The sequence below is a fragment of the Chiloscyllium plagiosum genome, unplaced genomic scaffold (assembly GCF_037043375.1).
Source record: "Chiloscyllium plagiosum isolate Xiang-an unplaced genomic scaffold, Cpla_swu_hap1 HiC_scaffold_8, whole genome shotgun sequence".
In the NCBI taxonomy this organism is placed as follows: Eukaryota; Metazoa; Chordata; class Chondrichthyes; order Orectolobiformes; family Hemiscylliidae; genus Chiloscyllium; species Chiloscyllium plagiosum.
The window spans coordinates 101,276,864-101,292,574 of record NW_028270146.1 but is presented as its reverse complement, the minus strand read 5'-3'; the positions used below and the strand labels follow the sequence as shown (position 1 = coordinate 101,292,574).

The following is a 15,711-nucleotide window of genomic DNA, read 5'->3' as shown; positions in this document are numbered from 1 at the left end:
GAAATTATAATGTTAATTCTGCTATACACTGGAAATCATGTGGCAGAGTTATGGAATAATCATAATGCACCCCACCATCTTGACTTGTGAGAACAGGCACAAGCAGGTGAGGAAGCCAAGTTTGCATGTAGAAGTTACCCTCCCTGTTATTATCCTTTGCATGGACAATCAGTATAGTGAGTAGGCTGAGAGCAAGAACACAAAGTGTTCAGACAAAATTGGCATTGCTACAGTACTGTAGTGTCTCATAGAATCAAAGAATCGCACAGTGCAGAAAAGGTCCTTCAGCCCATCGAATCTGCACTGACAAAAGAACATTACTCTAAAACTATTCCCACTTGATCCATAGCCTTAAATATTATGATATTTCCCAACTACCTTCACAGGCAGTATAATCCAGATTCCCAGCACTCACTTGGTGAAAAATTGTTTCCTCAAATCCATTCTGTACCTCCTGTCTTTCACCTTACAATTATGCATCCTTGTCATTTATACTTCAATTGAGGAGAGTAGTTGGTTTCTATCCACCCTGTACATGCTCATAATCGCAATACATCTCTATCAGTAGTCATCTCAACCTTCTCTGCTCCAAAGAAGATATCCTGAGCTTATCCAGCTTCTGTTCATCTCCTCTGCACCCCCTCCAATGTAATCACATCGTTCCAATAGTATGGAGCCCAGAAATGTACTCCAGCTGTGGTCTATCCAGAGTCCATGAATTACCCTTATGCTGCATATCCAGCCTGTACATGTGCTTTGAATTAAAATTGACCAGTTTAATATCCATGAAAATCTCAGATAATCTAGCAGCACAAAAGAGGATTATTCACCCTATCATACCCATGCCTCCTGTTTGAAAGAATTGTCCAGCATTCTCCCAGTTTTCTCTGCAAATTAATTGTCTTTAAATGTGTCAGTTATCTTTTGAATTTTCCTGTGAATCTGACTTCACAACATTTTAGATTAGATTAAATTAGATTACTTACAGTGTGGAAACAGGCCCTTTGTCCAACAAGTCCACACCGACCCTCCGAAGAGCAACCCACCCAGACCCATTCCCCTACATTTACCCCTTCACCTAACACTACAGGCAATTTAGCATGGCCAATTCACCTAACCTGCTCATTTTTTTTGGACTGTGGGAGGAAACCGGAGCACCCGGAGGAAACCCACGCAGACACAGGGAGAATGTACAAACTCCACACAGACAGTTGCCTGAGGCGGGAATTGATCCTGGGTCTCTGGCGCTGTGAGGCAGCAGTGCTAACCACTGTGCCACCGTGCTGCCCAAAACTAACCTTTCACTTCAGAATGCTATAATAATAGGGTATAATTTCAGATTACACGCTACCCAACAACATCTTAGACATTAAAGATTTCAATGACTCTCAGTATGAAATTTCCTCTCATTTCTTTTTTGGTTCTTTGGCCAATTATTTTCAATCCATGACTTGTTCCCACCCCTTTGACCAGAGGAAATTATTTCCTTCACTCAATCTATTGAACCCCTTCATTGAAGACCACATTAGGTTTTCTGTAAAGGTTGCTCCAAGGACAACAATTCCTGCTTCCGCAATCTCCCTCTGTTACAGTACCCTCCTAGAACTTTAATATCCTTGCCAAAGGATGGTGTCCAGAATTCTACACAATATTCAAGCTGAGACCTAACTAGCAATTTATAAAGGCTGAGCATGATTTGCCCATTTGTGAATTCATTGGTCCTATTTGTAAAGTAATCAATCAGTCCATTTGCTTTCTTAATTATCTTATCAACCTTCCTTGCCATCTTCAAAGTTTTTTGAGTATGCAACGCTCCATTTAGGTTATACTGCCTTTCCATTTGTTTCTTCCCAAGAGCGTCTTTTCACATTTGTCAATATTAAGTTGGCTGGAATTTTACCTGTGAAATCAGATGGTGTTAGGGAAGTGGGGCTGCTGGGACATAAAATGGTATATGAAGGCATTAATTCCCAATGTCATTAAGCTCAGTGCCACTTTGCGTGTGGCAGGCAGCAAGCAATTTGGAGACTCGGCTCAATTTTAACAGCAATGGTCATTTTATTGAATGTCAACCGGAGATGGGGAAATGTTGGATAGTCATTACATGTCACTTATGTGGTGCACATATTACTTTGTCGTTTATTATCTCAAAGCTCAATGTTGTCCATGTTGTGCTGCATGCAGACATGATTGCTTCAGTATTTGAGGAATTGTGAATGCGTCTGACTGTTGTGCAGTTGACAATGAACTTGCCCTTATCTTGGAGCGAAAATTATTGAAGACAGCTGTGAAGATGTTGGACCTAAGACAGCACTCTGAAGGACACTTGCAATAATGTCTTGGATCTGAAATGATTGGCCTCTGATATCTCAACCCATTGTCCTTCATGCTCGATATAACTCCAGCCAGCCTGAATATTTGGCAAGCGTCCTTCCAAATTACCTGCTGCAGATGTTCCTATCCCTGCTGAAATCATCATACCAGAAGCCCATGCCTAACTGCCAGTTCTTTCTCAAACAGGGAGAACTTTGTGCATAGTTGTATCTTCGTTAGAAATGTCATAGAATCCCTATGGTGTGGAAGCAGGCCATTCAACCCATCAGGTCTACACTGACCCTCAGAAGAACATCCCACCCAGACCTACCCCACCAACCTATCCCTGTAACCCTGCATTTCCTTTGGCTAATCCACATAATATGGGACACAGTGGGCAATTTAGCATGACCAGTTTACCTTATCTGCACATCTTTGGATTGTGGGACGAAACTGCAGCACCAGGAGGAAACCCATGCGGACATGAGAAGAATGTGCAAACTCCACACAGACAGCCATCCAAGGCTGGAATCAAACCTGGGTCCTTAGCACTATGAGGCAGTAATGTTAACCACTTTTACACTGTGCCATCCTTCTGGGCAACAAGAGGAGCTATGGCAACCCAAAATTTGAAAGAATTCAGGACAAAAATAATGGATGCATGCTAAGTCCTTCCATCAACACAAACACATTCCTTTTAAAAGGTAAAGTGAGTCTTGGACCAAGGATCTCTGTACGCTGAAGTTCTTGAGGGATGATTTTGATGCTATGATCTGGTTTATACACACCTTATTTCTCCATACAGGTTTTATTAGTTTGGATACTATAATGTCTTAATCACCAGTGACATTCAGGATGCTGGCATGATAACTGATGAAAACCATGGTGACTTTGTACATTGCAGTGCATGAAACGTCCAGCTCCCACTGACTCACCCAGATCTGGTTCTTGTTCTTTGGTCATGCTAAGGAAAGGGATCACCCTCTAAGAATTCCTTCTGTAAAAAACTTCAGAACTTTGTTTTAGCTTACATTTTCTACATCATCTTCAATTTGCTTCTTCTGGGACAAATCTCTGTCAAATAATTAGTGAGATTAATACATACTTATCCTTATCTGCCTGATTAACTATTCAAACAGTTCAGAAAAGACCCAGTCCAATATGTTTATGCAATTGTGGAAAATTAAAGTTTATGATTAAATAGACAAATTCCTTATTGTAATTAATCTCAGTCATAGAACTGAGCATTCATGACAAGTGTTGGATTGCCCAAGTTTAAAGACTTAGGCATTCCAAGATAATGCCCTTTGTTTCTACACTTTTATTGTGGAAAGATGTAGAAACTGGAAAGAGTAGGAATCATGTATCACTTTGTTTGTGAAGTACTAAAATTTTTGAGTATGCTTAAATGAGGTCTATAACTGGGTCAAATGAACGTGTTGTGGTTGTGACTTGTCCTTTGCTGAATTGGTAACTGTTTTGTGCTGAAGAGGTGAACATTCTTAACCTATTGCAAAAAGTCACTTTTTGAAGGTGAAGGTTTTGAGGACAGCCATGTGTTATTGATATTGGTGAATGTAAACATGTTAATAATGATCTAGTCCTAACATCTGCTTATTTCTGTGCTCTTGTTTAAAGTGGGTGGAGACAGTCACAGAAGAACATAAGAAGCAAAAAGTAAATGAAGATGCTGAGTTGAGGAAGAATGCTGATTTAGATGTGGTCATGTTTGATTGGCAGGAGGCTGAAGAAGGCACTGACTGGATGAATGGAGAGTGGGAAACTATCGAGATGCATGACTCCCAAAAAAGCTCCATCAATCGCAAAGCTGTTCGCAGAGCTCTGATGGATACTGAAGGAACTGTGAACAAGCCAAAACCTTGCAGTAGTAAGTTGGGTAATCTATCATTGGCCGAGGAGTTGATACACATCAGGCCTATATTGCACCATAATGTTTCAGGCAAAAGCAATTCTGATTTTCCTTCAGAAAATGGTATTTCAGTTCATGCTATTCTGACAAAGAATGACATACAGGATCTTGAAGACACAGGAAATGTGTTAAAATATTGTTCCCCCTCAGACTCTAGTAAAAAGTCAGCATCGGTTGCCTTTGATGAGATATCAAACCAACTTAGTACTACAGAGGATCATTTACCATTAAAAGACAGAAATCAACTTGGACTTGAATTGGCTGGTTGTCCTAACTCTCTGGATGGTAATGCTGCAGTTCTGGAGAAAAATATATTAATTGCTGTTTGTGACGAAGAAAAGAAATGTTCTTCAGCTACTGGTATTACAACCAAAGGTTTGGCAGTGAGTGTGAAATTGCAAGATCAGTCTGCACAGGAAATTGCTGGGAAATTGCAGCCAGCTGTGATAACAGATCGTGCAGTAACTTTGCAGGATGACCAATGTAACAGTTTCCCTACTTCCAAAGTTGGAATTGTTTCTTCTGGGCGTCAACCAGGGAAGTATCAAGAGGAACTGTCAAAAGGAAATGTAAGAACTGACATTGATTGTGAGGAAATTAAAGGTATGCTCTTTTTAACATTTTGAACGATCGTAAGACTATCCATTGTAATGTCTTAACTTTACTCTTCATCCTGAATATTATACTGCTTTTGTTATAGTAAGAAACCATGTTTTTTGGTCATTAGTATTTATTGAAACACTTGGTTCATTTTTCTAAGTGAAATTTGAGGCAGTTTGTAGAGGCCACACTCGTAAGGCCAATTGCACAGGCAATTAAACATATGGCTTCTTCTGGAGTACTATATCCAGTTCTGGTTGCCCTGTTATAGGGAAGATATAGGGTTGAGAAAAGATTTACCAGGATGTTGCCAGAAATGGAGGGTTTGAGTTATGATAAGAGGCTGGGACCTTTTTCACTGGAGTGTAGGAGGTTGAGGGGTGATTTTATCAAGGTTTATAAAATTATAAGGGGCATAGATAAGGTGAATGGAAGGTGTATTTTCTCTAGGGTGTGAGATTTCAAGATGAGGAGCATATTTCTAAGGCGAGAGGCAAAAGATTTAAAAATGATGAGGGGCAGCTTTTTTGCACGGAGCATGTTAGTGTGTGGAATGAACTTCCAGAAAAAGTGGTGGATGCGGATATAGTTACAATATTTAAAAGACACTTAGTACATTAATAAGGAGTGTTCGGAGGAATATCAGCCAAGTGCAGGCAGGTGGGACTGGTTTAATTTGGGATCATGGTCGGCATAGACTGGTTGGACTGAAGGCTCTATTTCCATGCTGTTTGACTATATGATCTGTGATCTACATTAGAGTAGTTTCTTGGCTTTGGGCACAATCCGAAAACAGGACACAAATTACACTTGAACTTCCTGTTTTCCTAGGAACACATTCTGATCAAGTTTCAGCCCAAACTCATTTGCTTAATCTCACATGTTAAATCTTCAATAAAGAAGAGCAATTTTCCAGTGAGTTAGGAGGTTTTTTTTATCTTTGCTTTAAAAAATGAGTAGCAACAGAGACCAGCTACCTGTGGGGGGCGGGCAGCTCAGAGGTCAGAGAGGCGATGCTGGAGGAGTGGAAGATAATCAAGCTTTCTTGGTGCTGAGGGTGGCAGGAGAGACCCAACCAACAAAATGTATCTGGTGTGTCTGGAGATGGTGAATTGCATAAGCAACCACATTGCTGTGAGGATAAATCAGGGTGCAGTGCTTGAAGAGATTTCAGTGACCTCCTTCGCTCTGGCAAGTTGGGTACAGTGCAACAGCCAGATGGCAGACCTCCAGGTCTGCAGATATGCTGTCTGATTAACCTGAGGGAGCATGACACTCCTGAACAGAGAAGACATTTGTGCCCCAGATGAATATTGACCTCTGAGCAAATCTAAAAGCCGTGATGTGATGATAACATTGGTAATTGAAGTTTACATTTCAGTGGGCTACTGGAATTGTTGAGAGCGGCTAACATTGTCCTAGCCACTGTCTTTTGCCCTTGCAGAAGAAAAGAACAAACAATGCCAGAGAGGGTGCTCAGAGATGATGTTGTGTCCCAATTTGCTAATCCTAGCACTGACATTGTGAGGGTGATGTCATATAAGGAAGTGGGTGATTGAGAGGTGGGAAAACCTATTGGAGAGGTTGAACAGCTATTGGATTAACCAGTTGAAGAGGTGGAGTGCACTCCTCAGATGGCACTGTTAAATGGCCTCATGCACACAAAAAAAATAAGTATCTGGGTGAGGTAGTCAGAAGCTTCTTTAGCAGTGATCTTGTGGCTGCAGGCCATGGCCACGACTGACACTCCCTCTTTGGAGGAGGTTGCTACTCATTCAACTCTTCTGCTCCCCCACTCTCTGAAGTGAAATGTTGTGAAAGGCCCAGAAAGGCACAGCAGCCCCTAGAGACCTTCGAAGCTGTGTAAAGATGCTCCCACGATTCGCCTGGTCTCCTGGGAACCAACTGTCAGAGCTTGTAAAGCAGAGTCAACCTCCAGGAGATGAGATTGCCACAGAACAAATGAGCCATGACAGCTCCCCAGATATCTAGTACAGAAGTACACGATCACTGTTTAGTGGTCAAAAAACTAGTTGATCACAGACATTAGTGGAATCTATTGAAATTCATGAAATGTCTCTGGTAGATCTATTGAAGGAGGCGGAGGTGAAGAAGTTCAGGACACTGTGGACCTTGGTGGCTGTTGACAACTCATGTTACACCTGGTCGTCTTGAACCGAGTATTTGCTCCAGGATGCTGCATATTGCTTAGTCATGTCAAAGAAGCTTACCCTCAGTCTGGAGATCTTGTGCTAAGATAATTCTTCCTTTTTGCTGGAGCTCTCTGCCCTGCAGAGAGGCATGTAGCTGCGTAGAAGGCATTGTGGTGAACACAAATTTATTGATTTCAGTCTTGTCAGCATATTAATTTCATTACACAATCACTCGCCCTGGTGACCCCTGACAAGGGGCAACTTAATCACCGACTCACCTAAAAACTCACCCGGAGCAAATAGAATCACTGTTGGCTTCCTGCTAACCGCTTCTCATAAATCTAACACTTTAAGAGCCTTATCATCTTGATGTATAGGTGTGGCCAGTTTGGACAAATGATTGTGTAAGCTGTGCTAACCTTTCAATAAACTCTAATCCAGTGTAACTTATCTGTAAAATTCTTTGATGTTTAGTTCTGATATGACCGTTGTAGCCTATTTTGAACTAGTAGCACAAGAGAAAACCTTCCGTCATATTTTGACTCGTTTTATGTGAGGTCTGAAAGTTTAGTACCATGTGTCATAATTTTAAAATGATCTTTGCCATTTATAAACAGTTAGTTTGAAAACCAACCTCTGATTTGACAACATGAAATTCAACTCACTGCAAAATCAGAGGCCTATAAATTATGATGGTGTGTTTATTTAACATTTTTTCCCACTAAAAATCAATGTAAGTGCACAAATACAAGGAATAACATGCTTGGAAATAACATTATTTCCAAGAAGTTGATTTATTTTTCCCATAGCTTTTTAATAAATTTATCAGCCACATTATCATTGTGAATGATCTAATATTAGTCAGGTTCCATGGGCAGATTTGCACCCAGGTTGTTTTATACCCCCTCAATAACATAAAACACTTTGTGATGATTTTAATAATTTAAATACAAGAAAGAGTAGTTTTGCTTTTGGCATGCATGAAAAGACAAAAGCAATATTATATCTGAGAGATTTCATTTCTGTGTGTTTGGATAGTAGCAATTATGCATTTTTTGATTGCTCTAAAAAACTTTAAGTACAAAATTTAAGTACAAAACTTCGCCAACTTTAAGTACATTTAAGTCGTCATTGGACAAGCATATGGACGTACATGGAATAGTGGGGGTTAGATGGGCTTCAGATTGGTATGACAGGTCGGCGCAACATCGAGGGCCGAAGAGCCTGTACTGCCCTGTTAATATTCTATGTTCTATGTTAGTTTTGGGCTTTGTACTCAACTACTTCATTTGAATTGAGGAGCTTGTTGATCAATACAGAATTATCATGTTCTGTGGAGCTGTGGTAACATGGAGGTTAGACTGGGTAAGGTTGACCATTTCCTTTCCTTGCTGCAGAAGTAGGTAACTAAATGGTATTTATTTTCCTTTTCATTGATTTTTTTATGGATTGTTACATCAAAGAAAACAGCATTTGGCCTGTGCCTATGTCTGTCAGCCCAACCCAGCTAGCCCCAACCCCCGCCTTTTACCCAGTAATTCTGATAATATTTTTGTCTTCAGGTAATTATCCATCTTCCTTTTGAAAGCTGTGGTTGAACTTGCCTCTCAAGAGCTGCATTTCATACCTTAACTATTTGCTGTGTAAAGTTAACCTCGTAACGCTATTGCTTTTGTCAGTTTCCCTTCCATCAATGGAAATAGTTTCTCCTTATCTACTTTGTCTGAACCTCTCATGGTTCTGAACATCATAATCAAATTTCCTGTCAACTCACAACAGTTCATGCTTCACCAATCTATCCTAACAACTGAAATCTCTCATCCTTTGAATCATTCTTGTAAAACTTCACTGGCTCATACCCAATGTCTTGCATGAAAATGTAGATGGTGGGTTAGTAAGTTTGCAGATGATATGAAGATCGGTGGAATTGTGAATGGTGTAGAAGGTTGTCAAAGGATACAGTGGGATATGGATCAGTTACAGATATGGGCAGAGAAATCAATCCAGGTAAATGTGAGGTGCTGCATTTTGGAAGATCAAATTTTAAGGAAACACATACAGTTAATGTCGGGACCATTGTTGTCCAGAGGGATCTTGGGGTTCAAGTCCATAACTCCTGAAAGTTGCCATGCAAGTCGATCAGGTGGAAAAGAAGACGTACATCATGCTTGTCTTTCATGATCAGGGAATTGAGTACAAGAGTCAGCATGTCATGTTGCAGCTTTATAAGACTTTGGTTAGGCTACACTTAAAGTCTTGTGTTCAATTTTGGTCGCCACATTACGGGAATGGATGTGGAAACGTTGGAGAGGGTGCACAAAAGGTTTAAGAATGCTGTCTGGATTAGAGGGTTTGAGCCATAAGGAGAGGCTCGAAAAACTCGGGTTGTTTTCTCTGAAGTGGTTGAGGCTGAGAGGAGACTTGATAGAAGTCTGTAACATTATGAGATGCACAGATAGGGTTGATGGTCAGAATCTTTTCCCCAGAGTTGATATGTATAATATGCACTTAAGGTGAGAAGGGAAAGTTCAAAGGAGATGTGAGGAGCATTTTTAGGGATGGTGATGGAGACAGATATGACATGGGGCATTTAAAGAACTTTTAGATAAGCCCATGAGTATGCAAGGAATGGAGGATATGGACCATTGGCATGCAGAAGGGATTAGTTTAATTTAGTGTCATGTTCAGCTCAGCACCATGGACCAAAGGGCCCATGCTTGGGCTATATTGTTCTGTGTCTTTACATGCTATTTAAGGTGTGTACGCTGAATTGGACACAATAGTTTAATTCTTCCAATGAGCACCAACACTGTACGATTGCTGCCCTGTTCATACTCTTTTTCTGTAATGACCAAGTTCCACATTTCTGGCCAGAAGTCCTGATCCAGTCTGCTTCAGAAATCTGGAATGCACCTCAAATTGAGCTTCTTCCTCAATTACGGGTAAACAAGCCTTGTCTCATTTTAATGATGTTAGGCGCTGCATTCTGGAAATTCATTTATTATCAGACTGAAAAGCTCTGGAACATTTAAACAACTTTTTGGTATGTCAGTGAATGAGTATGGAGTTGAGTGAATGAGTGTGTGTGAGATTTGTGTGAGAATATGCAAATGTGTATGCTTGTAAAGGAGAGGGGCAGGATCTGATCAGCAGTTCAGGAGAGGTCAAATTATGATAGTCAATGCGGTGTCAAGAGAATTGGGTGAAGGAGCAGTTTTTGAGGGGTTGGGGGGGATGTGTGTAGGGTTCAGTGTAGGAGTGAGTCAAAACTATGCAAAACTGTCTTTCTCAAACTCACAATCAGAGAGTTTTGAAGGGGAGCAAGGAAATTATCCATTGGGAGTTCATTCTCCCTGGTGTGCCACAACTTCAACCTCTGATCATATGTTCAGTTTTCAATTATCTGGAGACTAGAAGATCTGAGCCAATATTCCAGCTGCTGTTAGGCCAGTGATGTATAAAGATTCACCGTAATGCATTGCTTTTGTACTCTCTGTCTCGATAATTTTCTGGTGCAAGCCCACGAAATTATACATCTATTTATTCCGATTTTGTAGCTTAAATAAATTCTAAATCAGAAGACATTGCAGTAGAAGGATAACCTAAAATATATTCAAATGTTTTTTAAATGTGTTTTGTTTTTGCTATCTGAGCTACCAGCCAATAATTATTGGAACATCAGAGAGAGGATAAATTATTCTATTTCTCCATGTCTCCCATAGCGATCAACAGAATTTCGTGAATGTTTTTAAATTCCTCTTCCACTGATTGAGAACTCATTCTTTGGTGATCACATGACATGTTTTTTTCTGCTAATGTTGTGATTGGTTGATTGGATTCATCAGGTTATTTTTAAAGGACTTCAGACATGTGTCTATTGTGTATTTACATGTAGCTTTGTCTTTCTTCAGGGACGCCTGATGATTCAGCAAGCTCAAAGTTTTCACCTGATGCTGCCATTCTAGACATTACCAATACTATAAATGGGATGATGGTATGATTAAGAGAATTTTTTTCCAGCTAATTGTTTCAATTGACAAAAAATCCTAATCTAATGTTTAGCTTTGCTTTTTTTTTCCACATTTGTTGATTAAATACATCTTAGATAGTCCTCAGGATTGAGGTGATACTCTTCCACTCTGGAATTGTGGGTCTTGATGTAACTAAACAATCCAGTGATGTATCCACATGCCCTACTAGAAGTGGGGCAGGTGGTCTTAGAAAAGGCGGATGGGTGGGATTCTCAGGTTTTCTCATTTTCCTGATGATGTTTGCACGTGGCCTCGACTTGAGTTTGTGGGAGATGCTCAAAATGATTGACACCTTCACAAATGCTCCTTCTCCAGTTTGGGTGCTCTTGGACAAGAGACTCTCATGAGTCATTGAGGTTATGGAATTCTTTCCAAGATAGCTTTAAGAGCTGGGAACATTTTCTCTGCTATCCTGCTAACTGCTTGCTGTTCAAAGCTCAAGGAAGAGAGCTTGTTTAGGGAACTTTGTATCAGGCATTGTGGCTCACCCAGCATAGCAGATTGATTATAACCTGTTTCAAAGCTTGGGATGTTGGCCTGAGAGAGGACACTGATATTGGAGAACCCAGGTTTCCAGTGAATATGTAGGATTTTGTGAAGGCATAACCAGTGATATTTCTCATTCTATACATTGTCCAAATCTCCAATGCATACGGGAGGGCTGATAATACTACTGTCCTGTAAAACATGAGTTGGTGTTGGGTTTGAAGTCTTTGTGAGACTTTTAGTGGTTCTGCTGGTATACTGGAGGCAATATTGAGTTTCATTGTTGAAATCTATCATCGCTGTAAATAATGCCAGAATATGAGGATTAATCCACATTGTCCACTGGCTTACTGTCAGGGAACAGTGTTGTGTGATGGGAGCAGGCAGAAAGAATACCTTTGTCTTGCACATGTTTATCTCAAAACCCATTCTCTGCTTTGCCTCTGGGTATGTATCAACGATGGTTTGGAGCTTAGCATCCGAGTTTGCAAACAGGAATCATCTGCATACTGCAGCTCAACAACAGAGATTGAGGTGGTCTTGGTTCGGAAATTTCAGGTTGAACAGTTTTCCACTTATTTGTAGAGAAGCTTCAATCAATCCAGTGGCAAGCTCCATGGATTTGGGGCAAAGTGGTGCAGCTAGGAAGTTGGATAACAAAGTTAGTGTGATGGTGCATTGATACTTGTCCCCAGTTTGCACTCTTATTGGATCTGTGACAGATTCAGTGGTGAAGTGCCAGAGGATAGTGATGAGTTTCTGTGGACCACAAAGTTTGATGTGGACGTTCATAGTGGCTCCTGGTTAACAGAGTCAACAGGCTATGTGAGACCAAAGAAGGCCATGTATAAAGATTGCTGCTGCTCTCTCTGCACTTGTTTCGCAGTGAAGATCATGTCCACTGTGCTTCTTGATGGATAGAATTGTTTGTGGTTCCAGGAGGAGCTCTTCAGTCTCTGGAGGAGGTGATTGAGGTCAAGTATTGCAATGAGCTTCCCTGTGGTGGTCAGGAGGGATACCCCTCTGTGGTTATCACATTTGATCAAGTCTCCATTCTTGAAGATGGTTACAATTACAGCTTCTTAGAGATCCCCTGGAATGCTCTTTTATTTCCAGATGAGAGAGATAGGGTCATGTACACAAGCCAGAGATTGTGAATCCATCGAGATTGATTTACCTGAGGCAGTGTTTCTGATGCTGCTGCTGTTTATTGGGCCAGCTTGATGCTAGACCAGATTATGAGATCATAGAATCCTTACAATGTGGAAGCAGGCTATTCAGTACATACCATCAAGTACATACCAACTCTCCAAAGAGTATCCCACCCACACCCAACGCCTCTACCCTATCCCTGTAACCTTGCATTTTCTATAGCTAATCCACCTAGACTGCACATTCCTGGACACTATGGGCAATTTAGCATGGCCAATCCACCTAACATGCACATCTTTTGGACTGTAAGACGAAACTGGAGCACCCGGAGGAAATCCACACAGACATCAGGAGATTGTACAAACTCAACACAGACAGTCCAATGAGGATGGAATCAAAGTTGGGTATCTGGCTCTGTGAGACAGCAGTGTTAACCACTGTGCTGCCCAGTGGTTGGTCCAGCAGTTGTTCAACTTTGGTCATTGTGTAAGTAGTGTGTTTATCTTGTACTCCCTCAATCTGATGATGATCTGTTCAAGAAGGTACCAATGTCTGGAACGGGACTGTTGCTAAGGTCTTGTATTTGTCTCTGGTGAAATTGTGTGTTTGTTATGACCAGGCTATGCTCTCGGCATTGCATCAGGAGGAGGACTCCATTGTGTTTACCTTCCTGTTTGTCTTCCTTATCGATCATACCTTTTTAGAGGTTTGTGTCTCTCCCTGTTCTGCCATTAAAATCGCTGGAGAATTAGCTTATCTTCCTGACATGGGATCCTCCCACTGTTCCACAATCTGTGGAGGAACACAACCCTCTCATCTGACCTGAATGCACACACACCTCATGCTCCTCTAACTCTGCTCACTGATGTTAACCGTGTGCCAATGGATGAGTGCTTATTTCAGCTGTACAGTCTTTTATGGGCCCATCTCCTTGAATGACATGACCATGACTACTTACTTGCCGTGTTGCTCTCTACTCATGCTTGATCTGCTCCAGATCCAGTGAAGATCCTATGGCTTCCCTTGGAAGTGCAGACTAGCCTTTAACAAGCTGAGCATAAGTTCATTAACAGATTTGGTCGCTCAGAATCACCAGATCTACATGTCAGTTGGCTTACAAAATAATATACCCACTCTCTTTCAGTTTCCACTTCTAACTGGCCACCAAACTCCTGCTCTTGAGTGGAATTTAAAAAACGGTAATGTTCCGTCAGTCAAGTGAATGTTTCCTTGATGGAAATTGAAAACCACTACTTTCCTTCGTAATTTCAGATTACATTCCAGAACTGGGGATTCTTTTGGAAGTTACTCTTCTATTACATTTGAAACAATTGTTGATTTGTGGATTTGTTACTAGCATTTCATAAGGCAGAGTAACTTAAAACAATTAATGGTGAATAAATCCAGGTATCAACTGCTGTGTTTAAGGCTTGCAAAATGTGCACATTTATACTGTTTATTAAGGGGCAGTTAGAACCAGAGTTCTCAGTTGTTTGTTTGATTGTAATCTTAAAAAGAAACACATATAAGTTTGTAAAAATGTGAAAGAAGTCAGAAAATGCTCAGCAGGTCTAATCATATCTATGAAGACAGTTAATGCATCTTTCATCAGAATCGGTGGTATACTTTTCTAAATATCTAAATTATGTTTTAGAACCATTATGTAATGTAATTTTCTAACATGACCAATTATAAGAATTGCCTATTTTTACCTACACTAAGAATAAAACATAAGGAATAAAGAAATCTTGCTGCAATTGAGTGGCGCTTTGGTGAGACCAAATGCAGAAGGCTGTAATCAGTTTTGGTCTCATTTAAGGAAGGATTAACTTGTATCACATTGAAGCTCGAAGCAGAAGTGGGCTGTTTGGCCCTTCGGCCATTCAATATGATCATGGCCAATCCTCTGTCTCAATGCTATATTCCCATTTTTGCCCCCCATACACTTAATGCCTTTAAAATTTAATGATGTATCTAGATCTCTTTCTTGAATCTACTAAGTGATTTGGTCTCCATAGTCTTCTGTGGTAGAGAAATTCCACAGCTTCACTACCTTCTGAGTGAAGATGTCTTTCCTCACTCATCTCCTAAATAGTCTACCCCATATCCTGACACTGTAACCCCTGGTTCTTAGCTCCCCAACCCTCCCTGGGAAATATCCCCCCCTGTATCTAGTCAGTCCAGCCATGTTAGAATTCTAAATGTTTTAAACAGATCCCCTCTCATCCTTCTAAACTCTAGTGTATACAGCTCAGTCAAACTAATCTCTTCTCATAGGACAGTCCTGATGTCCTTGGTAGCAGCCTAGTGAACATCTGCTGTCCTTCCTCCATGGCAAGTTTGATGAGAAATTGAGCAAATTCTCTAGCGTTTAGAGGAATGAGAAGTAATCTGTTTGAAACATGCAAGATTCCAAAGAGATTTGACTGGGTGGACACACAAATTTTGTTTCCTCTGGCTGAGAAATCTAGAACATGGACACAGTCTCAAGATAATGGGGGCCACCATTTAAAATTAAATGAGATTACTTTCACTTATGGATGCACCACTATTGAATATATTTAAGGCTGAGATAGATAGATATGCTTGTCTCTCAGGAACTCAAGACATACAAGGATTGAGGGAGTCTAGTGCGAGTCGTATAAATGTTGGTGGAGTACAGATATGAGTTTGTGATACTGACACACGTAAAGGAGCAGCAGAAGGAAATTGATTTGAAACCTGGAATTAACCATGAATGAATAGTAGAGCAGGTTGGAAGGGCATTCCTGCTCCTATCTCTTATGTTCTTACATGTTCCCAGACATTTTTGATGAAAGCAAAACACCTTTTTTGCTAAGAATGCTCCCTACCTTTTAAATTGGGAGGGCAGGACCTGTAAACAAATAGTATTCACGCCACCTAAATGTCAGCGAATGACCGCCACGGATGAGAGAGAATCTGGACATTGCTGAATCACCACCATCAATGTCCTAGGGGGTCACTGTTGACCAGCAACAACTGGATAAGGTATATAAATACTATGACTAAAAGAGTGAGTTAGAAG

At 40.7% G+C, this 15,711-nt stretch overlaps 1 protein-coding gene across 5 annotated transcripts in view; it reads left to right on the top strand.

Moving 5' to 3' along the window:
- Positions 1-15,711, top strand: part of LOC122553883 (uncharacterized) — a 287,844-nt gene that overhangs the window by 266,911 nt on the left and 5,222 nt on the right. For all 5 annotated transcript variants that reach the window (XM_043698346.2, XM_043698344.2, XM_043698343.2 and 2 more), the window contains 2 exons: positions 3,952-4,846; positions 10,908-10,990. In XM_043698346.2, the coding sequence (XP_043554281.1) occupies positions 3,952-4,846; positions 10,908-10,990 (978 nt within the window). The remainder of the gene's footprint in view (positions 1-3,951; positions 4,847-10,907; positions 10,991-15,711) is intronic.